Genomic DNA, 27,796 nt, shown 5'->3' on the forward strand with positions numbered 1-27,796 from the left:
AAGCAATGATAGAGCTGTGCAGGGCCCGTGGGGTAAGAATAGCAGGGCAGCTATCGGCCAAGATTGAGATGTGCTGGCAGAGTGCGTGGGGCCCAGGACTGGAACAGAAGGGGTGGCAGAACTTCAAGTACACGAGCAGAGCTGCGCTGGGATAAAGCCAGGGGAGCAGAGGTTGTCACAGACGAGAAACTGTGAAACCTGGATTTGTGTGCCTCGCTAGGATGCTAGACAGCTGATATGGCACGTCTGAGCATATATGACGTGCTGATGAGCACGTTGCACCAGGTGGACTCCAGCCCAGATGTGGAGAAAGGTGTCTTTTCTTTAGGTATCACCAGCATCCAAGACAGAGCTATGGTGCTTCTGCTCAGTCAGCTCTGGAAAAATTGCTAAGAGTACTGGAATAGATTAAGGATGGGGCATTGGGTCTGGGATAGAAGCTCACACGCTGCTCACGAGGAGAACCGAAGTGTAAGACCAAAGCTATCCAGAGATGCCTGTCATCTGGCTGGGGTCAGTTCCGAGTCTCTCTCCTGTGGATCCAACTGTTATTTTCACAAAGGTGTTTGAATAGTACAGTGCCTTTTCTGGTACGGTATTTGTACCTCCAGGCACCCTTGGAGGGTGGTCGTAACACACGTGGGAAGTGGTTAGAGATCGTATTGTGCTTGGAATGAGGAGGCAAACTGGTGTATTGGGCTCCTGGAGGTTCACCCCTTTACTCTAGTGGCTGTGATGTTACATACGCTTGCTGCTGGGTGAAAACAGCCACGGCTGGAGCACAAATGGTGAGGTTACAGCAAGCTGGGTGTCACTGGGGTTTCCTTCATCTCCTTGGTCCCCACCTGGAGCTTCAACCTGTTCAAGGCATGGCATGAACTTAGTGGAAGAGAGGCAGGGACTCAAGCTGAGCACTGGGGAGAGAGGCTGTATGCTGACTTGGGACTGTGCCATCCCATACTGCTGCTCAGGCAAGAGCTAATCTCCTCTCCAGGAACAGTGCTCAAATGAAACTGAGCATCAAGCAAAATCAGTACTTTGAATTTGCCCCTTTAGTCAGTCACTGATTGTTTTTTCAACCCCAGGTACCATACACGCTCCAGTCCTTCTCACCTGGATAGAGGGCCTGGCTTTGGATGCTGCAGGCCAGGTAATCTGTTGTGGCTTTGCCTGCTGCCTTGTTATCGGTCAAGGGGGTTATCAGAGGATGGAATCTCCCATCCCTGATGCCAGCAGGCTTCCAGCACCCCAGGTACCCATGCCCAGTTCCCTCGTGCAGCTCAGCCCCTTGAGCTTGGATGCATTTGTGCCGCTCCATCGACTTCCCTATGTCTACGAGAAATTCTTTTAAGGGAACTGCAGAGATGAAGCTGAAAAGGGAAGAAAGCAAAAGAGGGAAAACTCCAGAGAAAGCGAGCAGACCTTTTCTTCTCCCTGCCTCTTTATTCTTCCTGTATCCCAGCTGGTCTTCCTTTGCTTCCCGATTTTGGGAGCACTATTGATGCCTCTCGAACGACACCGTTTCAATTCAAATAGAGGAGCCAGCAAGCGACTGCAGCCCCTCTCGGGCAGCCCTCCGCTGGATCCTGCGCCTGCCACAAGCACGCGGCTATGAATATTGAAGTGAAAAAGGGGCCTTTTATGGACTTCACAGATGTGCTGGGGAGTTGGGGCAGGCCTCATTACCTCGGGGTTCTTTAAAAGGCCAAACAAAAGCCAGAAGAAAGAGTGTTAGGGGTGGAGGGGGCAGGGAGGCGAGAACTAGAGAAAAGTTGAAAGAAAAGAAAAGAGGACTGGAGTTGATGGATATTCCATCTGTTTATGTTCAGGCCAGTGATGGGAATTAACAAAGGCTGTTGGAGACGTAGGCTGTCTTTCACCCTCCCTCCCTCCCTGTCCTCCTCCAAATGTTCTGGATGATTTGGTTTTGTTCACTACTTGCAAGGAACAGAATAAGTTGTGTTTTATGTGACCATGTGGCTTTGCGTGGGGCACCGCAGCTGGTACCTATGCTGCCAGACCCTGATTTGCGGTAGGATTTGGTGGGGCCTTGATGTCTCTTACTAGTTTCACATGCAGAGGAGATGGAGCCTCCGGGGCCAGATCCCTACAGTGAGATAAATGAGTACAGCTTCTTGGCTTTTACCAGAACCACACGGGTGTACGTCAGCAAAGGACTTTACTCAGTCCATACGCATGGCCTGGATTATGAAAGAGCACCTCCCATCCGAGGACAGGCTGAGAGGGTTGGGGTTGTTCAGCCTGGAGGAGAGAAGGCTGTGGGGAGACCTCATAGTGACCTTCTAGTACCTGAAGGGGGCTCCAGGAAAGCTGGGAAGGAACTTTTTATAAAGGCATGGAGTGATAGGACTAGGGGGAATGGCTATAAATTGGAGAGGGGAGGATACAGACTGGGCATTAGGAGGAATTTCTTCACAGTGACAGCGGTGAGGTGCTGGAACAGGTTGCCCAGGGAAGCTGTGGCTGCCCCATCCCTGGAAGTCTTTGAGGCCAGGTTGGATGATTCCTGGAGCGGCCTGAGCTAGTGGGAGGTGTCCCTGCCCATGGCAGGGGGTTTGGAACTAGATGGTCTTTAACACCCCTTCCAACTCAAACCATTCTATGATTCTATGATCCAGTCAGGGATGCAAATCCGTCTTGCTTGTGGGCTTGGAAAAGCCCTCATCTCGTTTCACTTCCAGCAGAGGTACATTCCCAATCTGAACAGAGTTACCTGGGATGGATGTGAGCCCTAGAGAGAGGAGTGCAGAGAGCTGTTGGCTGTCTTTGCTCAATGCAAGTCCTCATATTGGCAAGAGGCTTTTGGTGGTGGATGATTGTTCCAAAGAAAACGGGTCTGCCTAGCTTTTTCTTTCCAAAATCTTGTAGTGCTCCACTTTTAGCTGTGCCTCTGCACCCAGTTAGAGCTGAGCCAAGAAAGTGAAGGTTCAAGGAGATGAAGGGATTTTATGGAAAACAGATGAATTTTGGACCTCTGTGCATCCCAAACTGGCACTTGAACCAAAGAGAATTTTATATTTTCTTGTTTTGAGGCATACACGTATTTCATGGCCAAGTACAAGGTGAGATGTTCCTATGTAAGAATTTTCTTAAAATTCCCAAACTAATCCATTGGTTAGGAGCAAATTGTATCAGAGCTGGGAGGAAGGTAAGCCTGGGATGGGTGCTCAGGGCAGCAGGACAGCCAGAATCAGGTGAAACTTAACACACTGCACCGCCTTTGAGTCTCCAAGCCCAGCATGTGAATGGGGGGCTCCTCTTGGGTGAACCTGCAGGATTCAGATATGGAGGAACCACTGGATACTGCACTCCAAGCCAGAACAGGTCGTGTGGTTCTCACTGTGGTCATCCGGCTGACCAGGTCCCATCACCCATGCATGGGGAGGTGTGCACACTTATGACAACTTTTGCATATCCTCCCTTTTCACCCATTAAACCTCCATCTTTCCTTCCTCCTTCCTTCCTCCAGTTCCTCCTTCCACACATGATCTTGCTCATTCAGTAAAGATCTTGACATGATGAAGGAATTATCCAGCTGTGAAACACCTCTCTCCTTGACCTCCCCCCTTTCTGTATTCCTCCCAGACAGAGAGACAGAGAGACAGACAGACATGCACTGTCTCTGCCTCCCTGTTCAAGAGCATCAGCTCCACTGTGAGTATTATTTCCAGGTTATAAAGCCCATAATGGACATTACCTCAGTCTGCGGTTTGGTTACAGCTGGCCAGTTCAATACCTGAATAAAACAAAAAAGAAACGTACCCAACCCTTTATCTCCTCAGGCCCCCGCACCAATGCTTTGCTGAACACTGCAGTCCCCAGCTGAGCTGTAAATGACTTTTTCATTTTCCTAGGCCTGCTACCCGGTCTGTTTGGTATTCAAGGGCACCCCACCAACAGGCACTATCATTCTGCTTGGCCCGAATTACTTGATTAAAACGCATATCAACTATTATGTGATTCGTTTTCTACCGCTGCTCCACACCACAGCCTTCTAAACTATGTTAAACTGTAATACAGCCACGCAGGCACGAGCGAATGCTGGAGAATGGGGAGTTTACAGGTTGGAAAGGGGAGGGAGGGGGAAACGCACACTTTATTATATGTGCTGGGTCGATTATTGCTTTTTGTGTCAGGGAATGTGCTTGGAGAGGGGAAGGGGGGCAAGAGATGAATTTGAAACACCTTAGACCCCTTTGAAATTCTACCTGCTGTTCAATAGGTTTGGAGGTGAGCAGGGGTTATTCCATACACATGTAAGTGCCTCTCTCTCCTTGTCAACTCAGGACTTCCTAATTCTCCACGATGAGAGAGAATAGGGTGTTTTGGTTTTCATCTTGGAGAGAAAAATCAGGACAACACAATTCCGTGCTTGCACCGCTGCCACTGTGTCACCCTTCTCTCAGGCTTCTCGTAGTCTTGTTTGCATTTTGATTGGTTTTGTTTGCTTTCTGCCAGAGGGAAAGGCAGATGCTAAGAAGTCAGGGAGAGTTCCAGCTCTTGCTTCTGAAGGCGTTGACTGCAGAGTCCAGCACAGGGGATGGGTATGGTCTGTGAATAAACAGCTGCCTCTTGGTGATCCTTCTTCCTCCCAGGACCTTTTGGGAGAGCAGAAAGCACGAGTTGTGCGGTCCCATCCTTCCTGCTCTACAGACGTGTTATAGCTGAGGGCCGTAGCAAGGATCCTGGCTGTAATATGTTATTATTTCAGACCCTCATGACAAGGTGCCCACAACTGGGAGGTTATTTCCACTTAGGAAATGGGTGACTCCTCAGAGTCTCATGGCAACATGACTCCATTTATTAAGGAAGCAAGGGCATCTCATGGCAGGTGAAGCCTGCCCTTTGCAAGGTCATTGAGAGACTCTCTAATTGTCCTCCAGCACAAAATACCCTGAACTTATTTTATGTACCTGAAGTTCAGTTACATACGGGACTGGAAAAATATGCATACATAGGTTTATGCAGGGGTAGCTTGGGGCCACCAAGCACGATGGCTTTGGTGGATGGAGAGTGTTGTGAGCAAGAAGGAACTCTGTGGGACTGTAATGTGGAGGTGATCAGATCTTGCTGGTTCCTACAAAGTGATATTTTTCTTACTTCTCTCATGCTGTTTAATCCAAGTTCCCCTATGGCTGCATTAGCTTCCCAGCCAGTCACCTCCAGATCTGGTTTCATGTCATCAGCGCTCCAGTAGCGTCTGGGTGAATTTGCTAAAAGCCAGTTGCAGCACAAAAGGCAGTTCTAGCTAAGCCATTCACAAAACCATTCCCTTCCCCCTTTTCGTCTCTCCCCTCCGACACACATTTAATTTTTAGGATGGTGCAGCTGGAAGCAAAAAAGAGAGAGAGGAAATGAGATGAGAAATACTGAAGAAGAGAATGCGCAGCTCCCCTTTACCCTCTAACAAAATCCGATCCCACTTTAATGAATGCGTTTTCATGTCTGGTCCTGTCTGCCAATCCTTCCAGACAGCACCAAGGTGCTTCAAGACAAGGCAGCAGGTCCTTGTAGAGCATCAAGGGCTCAGTCTGAGCCTGGAGGGTCTTGTTGTGGCCGATTCCGCTAATCCTGTTGATTAATTTAACTCCAGGGCTAAGAGGCACCCAGAAGCAGTGAATGGAGGTGGAGAGAAGAAAGGCAGAGTGGGAGGAAGGAAAATAGAGGAGTGAAGGGAACGGAGAGGGAGGACACATCCAGTCCATAATTACAGAGGGGTTTTCTTGTTTCTTTACTCAAGCTCCAGTCCTCTTCTGTTCCTTTCAAACCTCTCCAAAGAGCTCTGCCCAGCTTTTGCTAATTGTACCCCAACCTGAATCGGCAGCATTATTCAGGAATGTGAGTTTGTGGGCCATAATTTACTCATTTCCTCATGCTAGAATGGGTCCCAGGACAAGCCTGGGCTTATATTTGTTGCCTTTTCTGTGCCACCCTGTGCACACACCTGAACATGGGCTCTAGCTGCACTCATTTCCGCAGGGAGAAAGAACCATTTTGGTTTATTCAGTTTTCCCCAGCTCATCCTCTCTGAAGATGTGGAACTTGACATAAGTTCATGTGAACCTTCAGCAAGTCCCTTCACATTTTCACCTGTCCTGCCTCACATGAGCTACGCTGTACTTCTGGCCCTGTATGTTTAAACAGCTCCCTCTGAGAAGAGGGAAGAGCTTACAGATTGTCACACCAGCAATCTTGCTTTCATTCCTAAAAGGAAGTCTGTGTCTCTTTATTTCTAAGAGCACTGCAAAGCAAACAGATTTGAGCAGTTTGGGTTTTTTCCCTTCTGAGCTATGGAGTGGTTATGCTAAATAGTAAAGATGGAATCGCTCTTAACAAATAAAACATAGAGGGATCAGTGTGTGTATCCTGCAATACACACACTTTTCTCTCATTTTTTCCTTTTCTCAGACTTGTCCTCCCATGAGATTTTTCCCTCTTTTTACCTCTCCTTTCTGTTCGTTCCCATCAGTCTTTAGCCAGTAGGATATCCCAGGGGAGCTGCGTATCGGACAGCTAACTGTTTCCCATCCTTCATCACAACTAGTGAGTGGTGAGCCACACAAGAAGGTGCTGCTAGATATTTCTCCACCCTTGTATTCATTGCTGCCCATGCTGAGTAAGTGTAAAATGCTGTCAGCACACGCTAACAATTACTTCTACAGCAACAGCCTAGTTGTGCTGCAGGCTGCAAACTGGGCTTCTCCCCCTGCTCACACTGCTGGCAGTGCTGCACATCCATTTTTCACACAGGGATGCGGGGCATTCGTTTTGGATGAAGCCCCCTGGTGTCTCCTTAAGTTACTCCTGCAGCTTCATAAAGCTTCTCACTGCACACAAACTTTACAAAGGTGATGGCAATCTTTGTTCCGGCTTCAGCTCTTTAGGAGTGGAAAAGACCGGTTAGATCCTCAAGCTGCACTAAGGCAGGTGAGGGAGTCTCTGCCCGGATAACTTGGGCTGCAGGAGATAACAGGCTGCTGCTGCAATCTGTCTCAGCTGCAAGATTTTCAATGTTATTTAACAGATCCGTGTCTGACAGCAGCAGCTGCATCCTGCGAAGACCAGCTGGTTCCAGACAGGCCCTGGGATTTTTCTTGCTCTCTTGGTTTCATCTTTGTAGTTGGGTTGTTGGAGCCTTGCACTTGGCACAAGGAGCTGTGACTTCTTTTCCCAGCTTTGCTTCTGACTCACAGGGCGACCGTAGGTGGGTGACTTCCACCACCCCTGCTGCAGCTGTGAAAAGGAGATAATGCCAGTCAGGAGCTGTTTGGAGCCTTGCGGACAGAAAGGGTTACATCAGTTCCATGGGGTGAGGTTTGGTGCTGCACCCTTTTAACCCTGTGGCCAGCGTGATGGCCAGCACAGTTGCTGGTGTTGCTGTGAGCAGGACAGATGTAAATCGTGACAATCAGTTGCCCTCTCCCAAAACTTTGTGGCCAAATGAGGGGTCCTTAATGAGAAGCCTAAAGCTATTGAAGAAAGTTTGGCTGGTTTCCCTTCCAGACTTTCACAGTAATAAAAGTGAGCAAAGCAAAGCATGGGAGTGAAAAGTTACAGAGACTTTTATAGATTTTCCTTCCTTATTTGAGATGATACTGGATCCTAGGTTTGTTGTGGACTATGTAAGCACCTGGGCCACTCTAGTGGATGAGCTGTAGGTAGATGCTACAGAATTATTATTAAGTGGCTGAAAGAACAGTTAGATCTCGGGGGTGCTGATTGATGAGAAGCTTGGCATGAGCCAGCAACATGTGCTTGCAGCCCAGAAAGCCAACTATGTCCTGGACTGCATCAAAAGAAGTGTGGCCAGCAGGGCAGGGGAGGGGATTCTGCCCCCTCTACTCTACTTTCATGAGACCCCCACCTGGACTATTCTGTTGAGTTCTGGAATCCCCAGCATAAGAAGGAGATGGAACTGCTGGGATGGTTCCAGAAGGTGCCACAAAGATGTTCTAAGGGCTGGAGCCCCTCTGCTATGAGGACAGGCTGGGAGAGTTGCCCCATCGCTGGACGTGTTCAAGACCAGGCTGGAGCCTCCTGATGTAGTGGGAGGTGACCCTGCCCATGGGAGGGGTGGGACTGGATGATCTTTAAGGTCCCTTCCAACCCAAATTATTCAATGATCTTAAAGTAATTTTGACGTTGTTGTCATCATAGTATTTGCCAGGCAGGCTGGGGCTTTGTTGTACCCGCTGTGGAACACACTGCAGATGACAATTCCTGTGCTAAAGAACTCATGGACTGGGAGTTGCTACTCAATGTGTATATTAACAGTATGGAGAAGTGTATTATCCATAAAGAAATGTGCTCAGCTGCCGAGCAAAGACACACTTCACTTGGTGTATTTTCCTTCCCATTCCTCACACTGGCCCTCTCACAGCCCACACCACAATACAAATCCAGTCTTACTTTGTGTCATACCAAGTATTTCCAGGAAGGATACTAAATAATTAAATAGATAGTAGTCAGTGGCTGAAGTGATTAACTTAAAGAAATTTACTGTATGCTAATGGTTTCCAGATGTGCTTTTGCACTGCATGGTACTCCAAAGTCCAGATGTGCTTCTACCTGCCCTGAATCATCTGTGACACAGATGTGGAGGGCTGTTATTTTCAAGTGCAGATGATCCTTTTGCATCACTGGAGACTGTAAATCTTCTCTGAGAATGGACAGAACCAAAAAGCTGGTTTAATAACAAATTTCTGCTATTTACAGTAAAATTGCCTTTAAAACACACGGGAGATGCTGCTCCTCTGAAGTCAAGGGTGAATTTCTCCCAGACTTCAGTGAGAAATAAAATGTTCTCGATCTAAAAAGATGGATGTCTGTAAAGACCCTGTGTGTTGCTAAGCCAGAGCTAGAAGAAAGGAAAACCTCTTAAACTGATGTGTTTGCCCCCGAACCAAGGCATCCACTCCTGCAGCAGAGTTGCTGTGACCCCCTGAGTTCCAACACCACATCCTCCCTGTGAAGCCCCAAGACTTAAAAGCATTTTTGTGTTGCAGCAAGCTGGACGTGATGGTGTTTTGTGGTGATCTCAGTATAAACAAGTGAGCTCCGATGGGATATTGGCCTCATACTCCTTAACCTGCAGTCACTCTCAAGCAGCTGTTGGGAAGGCACAGCTGCCGTTCCCAGCTTGAAAAAGAAAGAGGCAGATTTTTGGATGATGATACTGTAGGAGCTGAACAACAAGACAGGACTGGAAAACAGTGTTGAGAGCTTTAGGGAACTTTATAGTCAAGATGAGTGTATGTAAGTCCTGCTTCTAATCCTAAATTTGCAAAGATTTAGCCAAAAGACAAATCATTTCTCTATGAGCACAGTGTTTAAGCAGAACCTGGTGCTCAGACTGAAAGAGCAGTCAGGCTTGGTAGGGAAAAAACGGTGCACATTTAATAAATCTCCTATTTTCATAGAATCAGGGAACCATCGAACAGTTTGGGTCAGAAGGGACCTCCAAGCCCATGCAGTTCCATTCCTCTGCCATGGGCAGGGACACCTCCCACTGGATCAGGGGCTCCAAGCCCCATCCAACCTGGCCTTGAACCCCTCCAGGGATGGGGCAGCCACCCCTGCTCTGGGCAGCCTGGGCCAGGGCCTCCCCACCCCCATTGTGAAGAATTTCTTCCCAACTCTAATCTAAATCTTCCCACTCTGAAATTAAAACCATCCCCCCTAGGCCTTATACCCCATGCCCTTGTAAAAAGTCCCTCCCCAGCTTTCCTGGAGCCCCTTTCAACACTGGAAGCTGCTCTAAGGTCTCCCTGTAGCCTTCTCCTCTCCAGGCTGAACAGCCTCAACTCTCTCAGCCTGTCCTCATAGCAGAGGAGTTCCAGCCCTCATGAGAGAGAAGAGAAAGGTGATAGAGGCCAGAGCTCTCACCTAGCTGAAAGGTTTCATGTACCGTATTCTTCCTTCTCTGCTGCCATGAAGCAGTGGCACATTTCCCACTGTCCCTAAGGCAGACGTAAAGCTTGACCCAAGGTGAGATCCTTCATACATCAACATCTGCACTCCAGAGAATCAATAAGCTGCACATCACACATCTCTGAAACCCAAGCTTTGCTCTGCAAGAGGGCTCTGGAAAACACTGGGGTCACAGCTAATACTTCTCGGTGCATCCCCTCTAAAAACCTGGGTGTAGGCTTGGTGAATATCAGTGTAGCACCTTCAGACATTAAAAAAAGAGTGAAACCAGGCTTATTTATTCCCGCTATATTTCTTTGTGTTTGATAAGGGCATGAGGATTCAAGAGATGTGGTCCCAGGCTCAAAGCAGGGAGAAGGGAAAGACAGAGGTCCAGGGCAAGTGAAGGTGGAGGAGGTAGGTGACCAAGTAGACGTTGATAAAGTACTTCAATGGCATTTTATGCTGTAGGAATCTGGTCTTGTGTGAAACTCCTGTTGAAACATGGGAAGTTAACAGAAGAGCAACTGTATCCTGGGGGCCGCCCAACCCAGAGGTGAAGCAGAGTTGGAAAGGCTTTTACCAGCTGTAAAAATTCCTAATATTTATTAATTATTAGATATAAAAAAAATCAAACACTGGTATTTTACAAAACACAAAAGGAAACAAAGCTGCACAAGTCACAGCATCATGTATGAAATTTTTTATGCATCCATTTCAGATTCTATGTCTTTTCAATGTAGAAAACCTGTTTAACTTGAATAGAGGACTTTGAACCATCCTTTTCCTGCAGACAGTTCTGATTTTCTTTTCACAATGTGGGGAAAAATAGGAACAGGAGACCACAGAAACATCATAAAACTGGTAGATATATTGTAAATTGACAGGTTGTCTGGAGGATTCATGGATGTTCCCCCTCTGGAGGTGTTCGAGGCCAGGTTGGGTGAGGCTTCGAGCAGCCTCATCCAGTGGAAGGTGTCCATGGCAGGAGGCTGGAACTGGATGGGCTTTGAGGTCCCTTCCAACCATTCCATGATTCAAGGTCTTATGAGGAGCGTCTGAGAGAGCTGGGATTGTTTAGCCTGGAGAAGAGGAGGCTGAGGGGAGACCTCATTGCTCTCTCCAACTACCTGAAAGGAGGTTGTAGAGAGGAGGGAGCTGGGCTCTTCTCCCAAGTGACAGGGGACAGGATGAGAGGGAATGGCCTCAAGCTCCGCCAGGGGAGGTTTAGGCTGGACATTAGGAAAAAATTCTTCACAGAAAGGGTCATTGGGCACTGGAACAGGCTGCCCAGGGAGGTGGTTGATTCACCTTCCCTGGAGGGGTTTAAGGCACGTGTGGATGAGGTGCTAAGGGGCATGGTTTAGTGTTTGATAGGAATGGTTGGACTCAATGATCCGGTGGGTCTCTTCCAACCTGGTGATTCTATGATTTGTTTTGTTGGACACAGTCACAGCAGAACTGAGATCCCCTTGCTGGGCTGCCTCTATCCAACAGCCTTTATCCCTATGGCTTTTAACCACACAAGCCTCATCTCCCACTCCTTTCCCACCCCAGGTAACAGGCTGGACGAAGGCTCGGATGTCGAATCCGAACCAGACCTGCCTTTGAAGCGCAAGCAGCGCCGCAGTCGAACCACTTTCACCGCTGAGCAGCTGGAGGAGCTGGAGAAGGCCTTTGAGAGAACCCACTACCCAGACATCTACACGCGAGAGGAGCTGGCTCAGAGAACCAAGCTCACCGAGGCCAGAGTCCAGGTAAAGACCCAAGCCGGCGCGCGGCGTGTCAGCCTGGCGGCACAGCTTCTCATTGGACGCGGGGAAGGAGGTGGCAGTGCTGGAGGTGAGGGTGCTGAAAGGTGATAACGTGGATGCACTTCTCCTCTGGAGCCGCATCCCCAAGGATCTGTGGCTTAAATCCAGTTCTGCAGATTCCCACGTTCTCATGATTTGCAGATACGCCACTTGGATTTGGCCCATTACGGGGATACCAGCTGGAGGGTTTCCACACCGGTTGGGACCAGGAGCCAAACTTTCCTTAACTTGGCAAGGTCTCGAGCTCTCTGCTTTCAGTTGGAGGAAATTCCTCCATTTGCCTAGGAGGAAGCCGTGTGTGCGTGTGTGTTTGTATTTGGTGTTTTAGGAGAAATCGCACCATTCACCAGCCTCCCCCAGGGGAGCAGATCATATTTTGCAAAGCGTGCAAGTTCCGTGTGTGAATTTTCATAAAACTTTTCTTGCCCTTCCATCTCCAGAGAGCACAAAAAGGGGGGGGGGAGGGAAGAAGAGGGGAGGAGCAGGAAGGGAGGGCTTGGAGCCAGGGGACTCTGACATCTACACGATTAATAGCCCTTGTGGGAACTCCACACAGAGACCCTTATGTCTTCCAGATAAAGGCTGGGTCAGCAGTGTGTGCAAACACGCAGAGGGATAAGGAGTGTGAACAGATCGGGGGTATAATAGAGTCTCTTGGGGAAGGGGAAGGAGAGGGGGAGGGACTGGGGATTGTGCTGGGTTAGAGAAGTGAAATGGAGACCCCAGCAGTCCGTCCTCTGTGTGGCCAGCGTGATTAGGTTTCAGGCTGAGCGCCGGTGTCTCTGTCCGCACAGCCGAGTCTTGAATTGCGGGCAGGAGGGAAAGAGCACTCCGAGCCGGTGACGAGGGAAGCCAGTCAATTAATTGGCTCCTCCGAAACAAAACAAGCTGGTTTTGTTCTGCGGTTCTCAGGATAATGAGCTTGATGTGCTCACCCAGAAGCCAAAACCCCCAAGTTTTTGCTGGTTTCCCCCAGCTGTCAGGGACTGGACGTTCCCCCACACCTGGGACGTGCGCTCATTACTGACTTTTCCCGTTAGTCTGCTTTCCCCAAGAAGTACTAGGCCAGTCACAGCGGCAGATGCCCTCTCACCTCCCTCCAAGCTTTCTCTTGGGAGGCGCTGGATTCTCCCGAGCCCGTCATCCCTCAAGATCTGGCTGTGGAGACCACGGAAAGGACAGTAGCTAATTTCCAACTGATTCTAGTTTTGATGATAGCCAAAAGACAGTGCCAAGTCTTCAACAGTACCGTGTTAATTTGCTAGCTGTGTAGGTTCATGCATGGATGGAACTTGGGAAAGTGGTTAATTTAAGCGACTAAGGTACCAAAAGTTGGAAAGTATGGATTCCCCTATATTTGTAGTCTGTTTTGAAGTGCTGTGGTGTGTGGAAGGTAGACATAAGATGCTAAGGAGGAAACACAAGATATGTTCCTTTGGCAAACAGGAGTTTCAGGGGAGAACAGAGTTTAGGGTGTCATGGGGTGAGAGAACCTGTGCTGAGAAGCTGTGATGTGGGCATGTTGGGGAGGAAGGGAAAAGCCCTGAAGTGCCAGGGAGCACAAGAACCAGAGGCTGGTTTGCTCTTTTCCAAGGCACTCTGACATCACCGTGACAAGGCTGGGAGAAAGGAGGGAGGTGAAAGCAGAGAAAGGGAAACCTAAATAAATAAATAAGTAGAACCTTTCCCTCATCTCAAGCTGTGATCTCCAAATCCCACTACTCGCTCCCAGGCAGCTTGCATGGAGGTTCCTGCCAGGGCTCTAGTAGCAGCTGTTCTCCAAGGCACATTCCTGATGGCTTTCTCATTCTGACATCCTGGCAGAGTCAGCTTCTTCCCACCACTTTTAAGCCTGCCGCCCCTTGTAAAATTTTCTGGATATCAGATCAGATCTTTTGCTGGCTCTCGGGAACTACAAACATTAGTCAATCAAGTTCTTGTGGAAAAAAAAGCCACACATGCACATCTACACGTGTACCCATCCGGAAGGGAATCTTCTACCACCTTATAGTCTTATTCCTGTCACAACAGGAGTTTTTAAGGCCAAGAGATGTGCTTAGAGTTAAATATGGGTGTAATAGCAGTAGGGCCAGCTGAGATCAGGGTTTCTGCATGTTAAGGGCCATGCCAACATCTGCCCGTTTATCCTGTCCCCCAAAGCTTGCCATGTTAACATGTGAAATGGGAGGCAAACCCCTCTGAGAAATGTGTGAAAAAGTATATTGTGACCCACAGTCACAAAGGAGACTTGGGAGCAGCCTTCACTACTCCTTGGTGTCTGATCACTGCTTCATGAACTTAACAATTCTATGGTTCTATGATCCACCCCGCGGCATGGCCATGGCTGGAGAATCCATGGATCCCACCCAAGGCTCTGAAAGTTTAGATTGGATATTGGGAAAAATTTCTACACTGAAAGAGTGGTGAAGCCCTGGCAGAGGCTGCCCAGGGCAGTGGTGGAGCCTCTATCCCTGGAGGGGTTCAAATACACAGAGACGTGGCACTTCATGTGGACCTGGTTTAGCAGGCATATTGGAGTTGTGCTGACAGTTGGACTGGATGAGCTTAGTGGGCTTTTCCAGCCTCAATGATTCCATGATTCTATGATCACAGCTCAGGTGTTGTTACCAGGCTTTCTCTGTGTAACATACACACATCATCCCTGTGCTAGAATGCTATTTTGACACTCACTCTTCAGGCACAGAACAAAAATAAGCTGGCCTTGCTATCTCTCTGCTTCTTTCTCCTCCTCGACTCTCTTTGCTTTACCACGTGAAAGGTGGACTTCCCTGAGCATCATTCCTTCTCTTTGATACCTGACTGTTCACATACCAAGTCTCTTCCATGTGAAAAGCCAACAGCTTTGTTACTTTATCACCAGGTATCAGAGTCTGGCTGGTCACGCAGCTGTCCAGCTAAGTGGAAGTTTGACACATTGACAGCTAATAAAATTCCCAAGCTGAACAACAAGAGGGGACGGTGGGGGGAGCAGTTCAAGCTCCGGTTTCGCTGCTAGGAAGATCATGGAAGGGCGAGTGATATTTTTGCAGGGTCACTGTGGTGTCTGTGAGGTTGAAATGCAGGATTCCAGCATTTAGACTGCAAGACACTCAAAGTTATGAGCCATTAAAAGGTTAATCCTGAACTGAGCATAGCCAAGGACAAGACTGCCATGGATTTCCAGAAGGATCAGGATTACAGTGCCAAATCCATGCCTGGAGAGGCCACCAGTGGAAATTCTCACTGGCTTGTTTTTGTGCAAGGCAATGCTGTGACTCATGTGTCCACATTAATTGTCCAGTACTGAAGAAATTCTTGCCCATCTGCAGGCTCCCGATCCCCCCTTCCAGAAAACATGCTGTTGGATGCCAGCCTTCACGGATTTAAAAATAAAGTCTAAGAGCTAAACAGTTCACTTAGCTAATTTAATGGAAGCTTTGATTTTGATCTTGAATGTATTTTGGGTTTCTACACCAGTTTTTGTGATTATCTCACTGATGCTGTCTACATTTTTACATGGAAAAAAAACCTGAAAGGGATTCCCTGATAATTTTTGGCATCTCTGCAGAAGGAACTTTTTTCAGAACAACCCGTTCTTCACAGACAGTTTAGCTTTGTCAGTACAACGTTTTTCAATAGGAAAAGCGTTTCATGAGGGAATTCTTGTCTAGGTGTAGGAATGACTTCTCAAAGTGATGCTGATGTCAAAAGAGACACGAAGTACCTTTGTTGAGTTGAAAAAAATCCCGTTGGTGGGTCTGTTTGCCCAAATGTGTTGCATTTTTAAGACGTAACCAACAAATCCCAGTGCTTATTTTCCATTTTTCACTCATATGATACCAACAGAAAGAAATATAAGGTAAAACAAAGCAGTGCGTGTCCCCAAAATGCTCTCAGGTGAGCACCACAGTCTCAGGTTCCTCAGAAATTTGTGAACTGAAGATGTTTTTCACAAGTAGATCTCAGTGTGTAGTTTCCCACACAAGCAGCCATGTCCATTTTTACTGGTACTAGAGTGAGTTGGATGTAGCAGGCTCCAAAATGTTGGCTCAAAAAGCTTTCCCAGAAATTAGATGAGATCTTAGGGAGAAATATTTTGCTGTGAGGGTTGGGAGGCCCTGGCCCAGGTGGTGGCTGCCCCATCCCTGGAGGGGTTCAAGGCCAGGTTGGATGGGGCTTGGAGCCCCTGATCCAGTGGGAGGTGTCCCTACCCATGGCAGAGGCATGGAACTGGATGGGCTTTAAGGTCCTTTCAAGCCCAAGCTATTACATGGTTCTATGATTCTATGATTCTGAATCTACCAAAATTGTTCCCCAAAACACAGATGGCAGCTTTTGCTTCTTGGCGTCACCTGGGCGTGATTCCGATGGTCATACCACAAGCACCTGGGTTGCAAGCACACATCCCATTAACAAGTACCTCAACCCTAGTCCCTGCGGTTTGGGCAGTGGGTGCTGTTTGGAAATAAATAAGGAGCACAGAGGGTTGGGAGGGTGGGCTGGGATGCTGATGTCTGGTATTAATCCCCAGGAAATTCCATGCACTGAGAAATGGTTATTTCAATAACAAAATTAAACTGGGCAGCAGGAGTCGCAACCCAGTGCTTTATTGATCATTTTTATGATGGATACCATTGTGATTTCTGCCTGGGAGAAAATGGATGTTTCATTTAATAAAAAGGCTCAGAGCAATTCTGTCTCTGAAATCTCGGTGAATTTCTCGACTACTCACATCATCTGTGTTTTATGACACAGTTTCAACTGTAGTCAACAAACAGCCATACGCTGGATGGTGCTGCAGCAGTGCAGACATGCCAAATGGAGCACCAGAAGAGAAATTCCATTCCATTTTGCTTGAAATTTTTCACAAAGTATTTCTGTTCTCAGTGCAAAGAAGCTGAAAACACCCTTTACCAGTCTAATTTCCAGAAAATACCTGGATTTGTTAGGTACTTCTCCAGTATCCCCATTGTGTGCCAGTGAGGACCCCAGCACTCTTTCACCAACTGCTGCTGTGGACAAAGGTCCATCCTGTCCCTTGGGATGGTGCAATTTGAAGGAGAAGGTAGGATACAAAGGGATGATGAACACGGCTCTGAGCATTAAGCGGAGTCATGCAAAGCTGCTGGAGCCTAATGCTGTTTGCCTGGTGTTTTGCTTCCCAAACTCTTTGAGATATGTCCAAACTGGCTCTTCTGAGGCAACCCCCCTCCCTTAAAAGTCAGCTGGGAATGTTTTCTTTCTTCCTGAGGGTCCGACTAGTTTACATTTCTTGTGAAGAGGGCTGCGATGAGGTTATGACACAACAGCTGCCCTGGGTTTTTGGCAGCAGCCGGGGCACTGCGAGGCCGTGCAGAGGAGCCAGCAGTTGGGGCTCTCGTTGGCAGAGCCTGGCTTGGCACGCTTGTTTTCCACGGCATGGGGCCAGCTGCGCTCTCGCACACCGGAGCATCCAGAGAGCCAACCCACAGCAAGAACAGCCCCTGGCACCGCGGCAGCCGCTCCGTGAGAACCGCAGTGGGGCTGCCGCTGCGTGTGCCCAGGCACGTCGAGAGACCGGCAGTGCGCTGCCAAGCGGCATCCAGCTCCCGGGAGAGGTCAGGGTGAGGGTAGCTCGCTGTTCCAGCCAGCTTTAAGGAAGCAGCTCTGCAAGGTGAAGCCAGTGAGGGTTGGATGGTGAGGGGTGTCCAGGTGCTTCCCCCTCATCTCTCGTGGAGAGCTTAGTGCAGAAGGTGCTAATGAGAAAGACTTTGCTGTGTGGTAACGTTACTTTAGTGAACTGGTGCTTGATGTCTCCCAGCAGCGCTGCTGTTCTTTCACATCTCTACAGCCTGAATTAGAAACAGAAATGCAGCTGGATTAAAGAAAAGAGTAACCCATCTCATCCTCGCCCTAGCTAATATGCTCCAAATAAGCCCCCAGTCCACCTACCAGAGACATAAAAATAAACAAAACCAGGCTGTAAAGTAGATTACCACGTATCCAAACTGCAGTGGCATGTCTTTTTCCACCTGAACTCTGGGAAAGCCGGAGATGATCTCTGAAAATTGCAAGCACATCTGATGTCCATATTGAAGGGTTTGCTTAGAAAAGCATCAGCACTTTTGGTGTTCATAGTAGAATCACAGTAACCAGCCCCCTTAGAAAGAGGAATGTCCCACTGGTAGAGGACACGGTCCCAGCTTTGTGAGCCTGAGGGCATCTCACTGGCAAAAGTCAGCACTATTTCATTAAGTACATTATACTTTACTGGAGATGGAAATGATAAGACTAATCCTGCAGTCCTTCTGGCAAAGCGTTGGTTGAAATCCACAGGAATGAATCTAAACTTCAGGGCTTGGAGTATAATTTGACAAGAGCAGCTTGGTTTGTACGTGTGGGGCAGCGAATGTGTACAAAATAAAAGGGGGACACATAGGACAGAAGGTGCACCTTTGAACTTCTGTGGGTGGAGGAATCCATTCAGCTCAGTATAACACAATTTTTAGATGAAATCATGGAGTTTTGGGTTGAAATTCAAAACCTGGAACTGGCTTTTTTTTTCATTTCTTTGTCCTATTCTGCTTTTCATGGTCTGCTTTGGACTCGGGAGCAGAACCGCCAGCCTTAGTTACAAGCTGAAAAAGGGATCCCCCTAAACAATGTGGTAATGATTTGGTTTTCTTACAAAAGAAAAAGGGCCCAGAGGCCAAAGCAATGAACGAGATCCCAGTTCCTTGGATGAAGCGGTTGTGTCTAACACTGCACACTCAGCTGGTCTAAATGGAAGTCAGTGAAGTTGCACTGATTTATAGCAGCAGAGGGTCTGTCCCATTGTATGAAAAACAAACAGGGCCTCCCAGAGGTTTTATGAGAAGAACCTTTATCACAAAATTTCCAGTCCAACAGGGGCATGGACCAAAATATTTGTCATTTGCTTTGCTCTGTGCTAAAACTTTGGTTCTGGCGGAGCCCTCACCCAGTGTGTGCCCATTACGCTGAGCAGGCGCTCGTCTGTTCTCCATCTCCAACGATTAAATAGATTCTGTTTGGTCTAAATGGGAAATGTTTATAATAATCAGGAGGAGGGTTTGCTAGGGTGTTTTAATCTTTCAGCCACTTCCCGTAGCGCTGAAGCTGTTTTTAAAAGCTCATAGTTTTTCATTTGCAAGGGATCGTGGGGATCGCTGTGCTGCTGGTTTGTTGTTAAATCCCAGCCTATTTCTAGCCAAACAACAGCAGCAGGAAATCTACCTTCCAACACCTCGTTCACCTCCGTGAGTTGTGAACATCAAAGCCTGTTCTGAAATGTTTAAATGCAGCTCTAACACCATTAAGACTTGGCCATCTAAGCAGCAAGTGTTCAGCTGGAGAGAAAGTGCTTCATAAAATACACTGCTCTGCAGCTGCTTTCTGACAGCAGCGAACTCACCCTAATGCCTTGCAGCTTCCACAAGTCCTGTTTATCCTCAGACATGGGGTTTGTGAAGAGATAAACAGATACCTAAACCAGAGGCTTTATTTTAACTGAATTTCCTCTGTTGACTGAAATAATCACTGAGAAGCACAGTTCATAAAATGTAGAGCTGGGAAACACATTTGTAAATAATAATTCGGTGTCCAATTGCTGCTTCATTCAATGGTATTTTTAAAAATTATTTGTAAATGTTATTGACTTATGTTATATAACAGGTTGCCTAGGGAAGCTGTGGATTCTCCATCCTTTGAAGTGTTGAAGGCCAGGTTGGATGGGGCTTGGAGCTCCACACCAGTGGGAGGTGTCCCTGCCCATGGCAAGGGGATGGAATTGGATGGGCTTCGAGGTCTCTTCCAACCCAAATCATTTTATGATTCCATGATTCTCTGTTACAGTAATGGGTAAATCTGCATCCCTGGATAGGGCTGGGCTTGGAGTTGTGAAGCTGTGAGCTCAAACCTGAGCTTAGGATGTCTCAGTGTGGCAGTGGACAGGTCTATCCCATTTCTCCTGCCTGGAATATGAAGTCTGTTAGCAGTTACAAAGTGTGGGTCATTTAAAGGTAGAGACAGCCGTTTGTTTGAGGAAGTGTTTGGCGTGATTGATTCTCAGACACTACTCCAAGATTAGAAAGGATGGTGCAAGAGTAAAAGAATCAATGTCACAATCAAATATTTCACAACCATTTGATAACAAAAAAAAGCAGCTTGCAAAAAAATCCACATTTCACAAAGAGTTTGTTGAAATTCTTCATAGGTTGTTTTAAACTGCTAACACCTTCAGGAACTGGGGGATGCCAGGAGGAGCATAGGCTAAACTCATTGGATGATTTCATTTGTGTAGTCATTTGTTCTGCTCCACTAACCTTATTTAATATTTATCTCACCCCTATCACCCACAAGCAACAAAGGCTCAGTGTTTTGGGCACTGAACCAAAGTGCCGTCAGACACAGCCGCATCCCTGCACGCACAGAAACCTCCATGTGCCTAAAATCGGTGCGCTCTCATGGGCTTTTTTCCTTGTTCTAAGAAGTCTCCCCATAGCCCCAGTGATGCCTGTATGTCTCTGATGTCTGTTTTTTGCACTCCTCAGCACCTCAGAGGAAGCATGATCATCACTAAACCTTTGTTGGGATTGACAGGGTCCCAACTCACTGTGACATCTGAGCCCTTTCCATCTGGGAGGGCTGTCTCAGCACCATCTGAAGGCATTTGATGGAGCAATAACTACCTCAGTCTCCCATCACTATTGCTGCTGGGGTTCCTCTCTAAAAGCTTTTTACATCAGCCTCCTGGGAAGCCCAGAATTTGCAGTATTTATGACTAGAGTGGACAAGGCAAGGCACTGCAAGGGTTTGCCCTGGTTCAAAGGAGAACCTGGAGAGGATGTGTTCTGGCAGTCGCCTCTATGCAACCTAAGGAGAGACATCATCTGACTTTGGTGGAATTCTTTAGGTATGCTTGGGCCACAAGTGGCCACATGACTGTATTCTACCTGCTTTCTGCAGTCTCTTAGGCCTGTGAAAGCAAGCACATGTTGCATCTCTTCCATGCTGCTGGAGAGATGGCTTTTCCATCCCTGTTTCCATTTACGAGCTCATTTATCCCATCTATCTTTCTCCAACATCAAGTCCTGATTAGGCTGAGCAGGAACACAACAGGCTTTCTTTCCCACAGGAGGCTCTTTTTGACCTTCCTTTCCTCTCCTTGTCTGACAAATTGTGGGAGCTGACCCATTTCTCAGCGGCTGTGGGGATAATTCAGTCCAGCCCCATCCTGGCAGGCAGCTGTCTCCGCAGCCCTTCTTTGCTCTTCTGCTGGCTGGGAGCAAGTGGCTGGGACATCCTCGGCAGGGCTGGGTGCAGGCATTGGGTTAAATAAGAACCAGTGCTAACCTTTGCCCCAAACCCAGTCTGGACAGGAGGATGGGCTCTTTGGAAATCAGCTGGTTCTGCAAGGCAGACAGTGATGAATTGGAGAGGTTTTTTTGGTCACACTGTGCCTCCCTTTCCCATCCGTGAAGGGAATGGTGAATATAATGGATCGAGTGATGGTCTGCGGTGAACGTCTGGTGTTCAGGATCCTTGTAGGAGCACACTTGCTTACTGAGCAACGTGGTTGGGGGGACAGTTTTAGGCTGAAAAAGGGGGCATTCAGACTGGATAATAGAAATAAATGTTTTCCTGTGAGGGTGAGGAGGCCCTCGCCCAGGTTACCCAGAGAAGCCATGGCTGCCCCATCCCTGGAGGTGTTCAAGGTCAGGTTGGATGGGGCTTGGAGCCCCTGATGCAGTGGAAGGTGTCCCTGCCCATGGCAGGGGTGGGACTGGGGGTGGAACAGGGCACGAGCTTTGAAATCCCTTCCAACCCAAACCATTCCATGATTCTATGATCTATCTGCTTCTCCTCAGAAGAGCTGAGCCACTTCTATAATTCATCTGCTGTCCACTAAATGCATTCTTGGGAAGACAGTTGCTAGGGACAAAAGCCCCAAATGCCTTTAGTAGGTGCACACTGTTGTCTTCAGTGGCCTGTATTATACTTCCATACCCTTGGAAAGCAGCGAGTTTGCATAGTGCAGGATGTCTTTGCTGTGCACAGGTAAATGGTCACAAAGAACTTGAAATTTTAAGAAAAAGCAGGTTTCTGACACTGTGTTCCTCCCACAGCCCTTTCCCCAAGTGCTGGATGCATTTGTCCTAGCATAAAACTCGAGTGATCCAGCCTCAGCAGCCTCTAGAACAACCTCTCTGTAGGCAGACCAGCGGTTTCAAAACTTCTTCCTCTTCCTCCTCTTCTTCCCACTAGTCTGGTTTGAGCAGCCGTAGCCTTCACCCCAGGCTTAACATGGTGTAACAGGATCCTCTGGCAGGGGGAATCTTTAGTGGCTGATAAAACCTTAACTGTTGTGAAATGAAAGCAGGTTCCCTTTGAAGTGCGCCTCGCATTACAGTTCGATGCTCTAGCCTCTATATTTTAACTACCAATAAAATGATTTATAAGCATAAAGGCCTGAGCCACCTTTAAGACGGGGGAAGGGAAAGAATTGCTAACGTCATTAGCTGGAATGTATCTTCTTTTTTTCTGTGGGTTATAAATAAGGGGCAGAATCAACCTGTTTGGGCCATGAAATGTCCCTTCCTCTGCACGGGAAGATAAATCCTATCAACTTCTTTGTGGCAGGTTTCAGTGTGTTTGTGGCTGGATTCTCCAGGCAGGCTCTGTTAGGAAGCACTGTGTTTCAGCATGTAGTTGTGAATCTCATTCGATGCATGTGTATTTACTCTTCTTATCAGTTATTATTTGTTTTGCTATGATGCTCCAGCCAGGACAGAGATCTTGCTGTGTTGGGTATGGTGCCTGATGGCTGGTAGAAAGCGCCTCTATCTCAGATGGCTGATTGTTGAAATAAACTAAAATGTAGGAAAACATGGGTTTTATCCTCAGTTTGGAGGTGGTGACTTGATGCGTGGGTTGTATAAAGACCAAAATTTGATGAAGATAGCAGTCATAGAACATGTCCAGGGAGTGGGCATCCACAACTTCCCCAGGCAACCTGTTCCAGTGTCGCACCACCCTCACCATGAGATCACCACCTTCAGACCACTGACTCCAAATCCGAAAAGCGATAGCTTTCATCAAGTCATGGAAGGACCCCATAGCATGATTAAAAACTGACTTCCTCTCTCTGGCATGAAAATTAACTTTTCTTTCTCGTGCACATTGTAGACCCAAGTATGCAAGACGCCTCAAGAATGGTCCCTGCAAAGGCCCTTCTGGTTGACTCTACCTGGTTGTAAAAGGACCCAGAATATCTTTTTATGTCCCTTAAAAAATAGAGAAACATCACACCCCAAACTGGGTGCAGAGAAGCAAGACAAGAGGAGTTGTACACACGTATGAGAATTTTAATTCTGAAAAACGTGTGCAAAAGAGCGTGTTGGTGTACAGACAACAAAAACCTCACGTAGTGTAACGTAAGACACACAAATCTCTCCAAAGTCATGTTTCGATCACATTAGGCAAGCCAACCGACAAACCTACACCGGGGAGCCACGGACTTGTGGAGATGTTGATGGAGAAACGTATCCTGCAACAGACCATCTCACTCCCCATGTTGCCTCTGAACTTCTAATCCTGAGTGGATTTGCCAGCATCTGGCTCTTGGTTATAAAAAAGCACTTTCCCACCCTTTGCCATGTCAGGCAAGTGTCAGAAATCACCAGCGTGGCTGTTGCTTTCCTGGAGTTCAATTTCTCTTTCCCTCTCAGTTCCTGGATTTGTAGCTGCTATGTTGTTTTCCTTTCAGGTATTTGAATTTTAGAGGCTCTTTTCAGCATTGAGATCTTTATTTTTTTGCACATGGAAGCTCTTCCAGCTTGAGACTAGGCCTTTTTCTCAGAAGGGAGATTTATTTATCTCCTTATATTCAGCTAGTGGAAATATTCAGTTTTTATGTCCTTAACTGTGAAAGTAGAAGCAAATTTATGCAGTTCTAGATGATATGAGAGGAGGATCCGAGTTCCGTATCCATAATATGCATGAGTTACACATATGTGCACATATGAGAAAGGGTTAGGACCGTCCTCTTCACATGACCAGGGCAAACAAAAGGTTATTTATTCATTTGTGAAACTGTGCCATGGCTTGGACTGCATAAAAGAGTTGTAAAGTGCTACAGACCTTAACGTTCATTCATTTCTCTTTCCTTAACTCTGTCCTAGATTTTGCTATAGCAACTTTTGGTGCCAAAAATGGACACAGAGATTCCGACCTGCATGGACTTTGTTGATCAATGCAGATCGGATGTAAGCTGACCTATTTCTGTCACGCTTTTGGAAGGTGCTAAGAGGTTACTTGCTTGAGCCAGCAGCGTGGTGCAGTGGGAACAGGTCTGTCCAAAGAGGCGCTTGTTGCCAAGGTCCTGACATCAGCACTGTATACATCATAAGGGGGGTGATTTAGACAAGCTCTTCCAAAGAAAATGAGAGGCTTTTTTTTTTTTTTTTGTTTTCCCTGCACATGGATGTAAATCATAGAATCATGAAATGGTTTGGGAGCTCAAAGCCCATCCAGGTCCACCCCCTGCCATGAGCAGGGACACCTCCCACTGGATCAGGGGCTCCAAGCTCCATCCAACCTGGCCTTGAACCCCTCCAGGGATGGGGCAGCCACCCCTGCTCTGGGCAGCCTGGGCCAGGGCCTCCCCACCTTCACAGGAAAACATTTCTCCCTAAGATCTCATCTCAATCTCCCCTCTTGCAGCTTAAGTAACAGCGTGAAGTCACACACAGCTATTGTTAGCAGGTTTTAATCAAACTGTTTGCGTAGCGCGGTAGTAGAGATGTAACACTTAGAAAGAGCAATAATAAACTGTGATCTAGAGAACCTTACAGAACGTTGTGTGTGAAGCTCAGTGCATGTTTGGTTTTGCAGCCAGCAGCACTGCGGTGCATGCGGACTGAGAGCCAACGCTCCACTGAACAAGCAGCTCTCTGAAAACACGTTGCCTTCTTGTGCCGAGTGAATTCCACGTACACACAGGTGCCAGCAAGGAAAAGGCAACTAACAAGTGACCCTTCCAGGGGTGCTCAGTTTAAAGAGAGAGATACCCACTTTGAGATCTGGATCATGTCTCAAGTGCAAGGAGCATTGGATGCAAGGTTCTGCAATCTCTAGGGAAGAGAGTTCTGGTTTGGTTCACAAGCTGTAGAGACAGTTTGGACTGCAGTGCTTCAAACCCAGCTTCTCATCTCATGTTGAACAGCTTGGAAGTCGCCGTGCCACCCCCACCCCCGAATGCTTTACACTCTTGATTTTTCTCCATTTTTTCTTGTTGCTGTGAAATTTAATCATGTTTTCTAGCCCTTTAGGCCTCACAAAGTCCAGCAGCTGCATTCTCATCTGGCTTGAAAGTTTATCCGCATACTTCTGAACCCCAAACAGGGATCGGGCCTGAGAGCCTCTCTGATTAAATGAAGTAAACCAAGCCCAAGAGACAGCTTGAGAAGCCCTTCCCTCCATGCAGAAAGGAGATTGCCTGTGATAAAACACATCAGGGCAGGCAGATGCATTTAGAAAATCTCCCCTTGAGTCTTACAGGTAAACCAGCAGTGTAGGGAACGTAAGCCCAGCTTTGCACGTGCATTAATACTGGGTTTATTTTAATGCGCAGAGGTTTAAATTGGCTGCAGTACAATTCTAGTGCACGCTGCAGCGCCTCTTGCAAGGAGAGCATGTCGTAGCATACAGACAACAGTGATTTGCTGCAGTACAGAGGAGCTAAGAAAACCCTGTATTCCCTCCGGTCTGGTTCTGTCTCTTTAGCTTGTCTAACACAGAAACCATGATGCTAATCTGTCTATTTATCCCTCCTAACAGTGCAGCCGTGTTGCTATTATGGTGCTTAATCCTTCAGCATAATTCACATAGTTGTCAGATAACTAGGCAGAATGGCCAGGTGGTAGCAATGCATCTATTTGGTGCGGACTCTCTCGGAATACACAAGCTAAATTATTCCTCTTCATCTCACCCTGCTGCTGATAGAACCATCACACGCTCTTGGTAGCTCTTTAATGATTTTAAATGTACAGATCTTCACTCAAGAGACAGGGCAGTAGTAGTGTTGTCATTTGGGAGAAGGGAAACTGAGGAACAGAGATGAATACTCAAAAAGTCTGTGTCAGGCAGGGACTTAAAGCTATTTATGGCCAGGGCGGTAATTCAGGCTGTGTTTCCTTCAGCAGCCCAGGTGAGAAGGGACAGCAGCTCAGAGTGAGTCTCACATGGTCTTTCCTCTCCTCATCAGGTCTGGTTCAGCAACCGAAGAGCGAGATGGCGCAAACAAGCGGGAGCGAACCAACTTGCAGCTTTCAACCACCTGCTGCCAGGGGGCTTCCCACCTACAGGAATGCCGACCCTCCCTCCGTATCAGCTGCCAGACTCCACCTACCCAACAACCACCATTTCCCAAGGTGAGCAACCATTCACCTGCGCTGCTCCGCTCCTCTTGCCCTACATCATCCCATCGCCTCATTCCTTTCTGATTCCTGATGTCCCACTAAAGATTTGTAATACATAGGTGGGTTTCCTTCAGCTGGGAAGACCAGGTTTTTCCTCAGGTCAAGGGTTACTCCACAGTTTTCCCTTCTGTCTCATGATCCTTTCTGCTGTGTCAATGTGTCTCATGACTGTAGTTCTGCTGGGCTTTGAAACGATGAGCACACCACTATGAAGTGAATATCACGTAGGCGATCCCTCATTCTGGATAAAATTCCATCCTGGGGTTCAGTGGGAGGAGCATTCCTAATTCCAGTTGGCTTTGGCTTTGGCCTTTATGAAGGTATTTATGGCTTCTGTCTGTGGGGACGTTAAGAGAAAATTCAGGTGTTTCATCCCAGTGTTGTATATTTTGTACTGTCGGACTATGTGCTTGTGCTCACGTGGAGCCCAGAGCTAGTGGGACCACACAGCTGAGATCAGGACAGCCAGACCATCAAACCCTGCTTTGCCCAGTCCCAGCAGTAACACCCACCCCATGACCGTTTACCCCGAACGCTCTCTCTGCAGACGGGGGAAGCACCGTGCACAGACCCCAGCCCCTGCCGCCATCCACCATGCACCAGGGCGGGCTCGCTGCAGCCGCCGCTGCTGACACCGGCTCTGCCTACGGGGCCCGGCACAGCTTCTCCAGCTACTCAGACAGCTTCATGAACGCTGCAGCTCCTGCCAACCACATGAATCCTGTCAGCAATGGCCTCTCTCCACAGGTACGTGACCCGCTTCCATTCTGTTTCTTCTGCTGAATGTATTTGGCTGGTCCAGATCCTCCGAGAGCAGGGCAAGCTTCAGGCTATCACAATGCATTATGGTTAACAAGGGAGTTATTCTTATTGTCATGATTTCTTGGAGGCAACCTAGTTAAAGCAAGGAGTTAATTTGTTTATCAGCAGAATCTCTATCCTGAGCTCAGTGCTGCCAGAGCATTTGCATCCTGTTAGTTCCTGTATTCAGATTAGCACGCGATACTTGCAAACACCAGGACCTAGAGCATCAGTGTTCATCTTCTCAGCCCTCCAAAAACATTCCGGTGCAGGTGTGAGCCCTTTGAGTGTGGATTTTAGCCTGATGACAGCATGTTTGACTTTTTAGTTATTTTTTGCCGGCTCACTTTAGAAGTAGCGTGTGATTCGTGAGCAACTGATTTAGAGATTGCCTCCCCATACAACACACCTTGATTTTAGAATCCCTGCCTGGGCTCCGAACAGAGCACCCACGCACTGACTCTGGGATCTGTGCTCCAAGCGCAGCCCAGTTGCTTTCCCAGGGGCCCTGGGCTGGCTTTGATCAGTGCTGCCGTTGTGTGCATGTTTCAGCACAGCATGTGAAAGAGAAGCGAGCCTCAGCAGCGTAGAGAAGTGAAAGCCTCCATCATCATCACACCTAGAAAGAGCAGGACTTGTGCTACGTGTGTGTTATGGGAGCAGGCTCCTATTCCCAGCTGGTGGTGAAGAAAGTGGAGAAGACAGGGCGTCTGCCACTATGTATACAGCCCAGTCTCTACTGCTGCCCTGGATTAGACAGAACACTTAACTTTC

At 47.7% G+C, this 27,796-nt stretch overlaps 1 protein-coding gene across 2 annotated transcripts in view; it reads left to right on the plus strand.

Annotated features, from left to right (window-relative positions):
* Window positions 1–27,796, plus strand: part of PAX7 (paired box 7) — a 106,598-nt gene that overhangs the window by 41,126 nt on the left and 37,676 nt on the right. For both annotated transcript variants that reach the window (XM_069874456.1, XM_069874457.1), the window contains exons 5-7: window positions 11,488–11,687; window positions 26,008–26,173; window positions 26,769–26,968. In XM_069874456.1, coding sequence (XP_069730557.1) covers window positions 11,488–11,687; window positions 26,008–26,173; window positions 26,769–26,968 — 566 coding nt within the window. The remainder of the gene's footprint in view (window positions 1–11,487; window positions 11,688–26,007; window positions 26,174–26,768; window positions 26,969–27,796) is intronic.

The sequence above is a fragment of the Phaenicophaeus curvirostris genome, chromosome 22, assembly GCF_032191515.1.
Source record: "Phaenicophaeus curvirostris isolate KB17595 chromosome 22, BPBGC_Pcur_1.0, whole genome shotgun sequence".
NCBI lineage: Eukaryota > Metazoa > Chordata > Aves > Cuculiformes > Cuculidae > Phaenicophaeus > Phaenicophaeus curvirostris.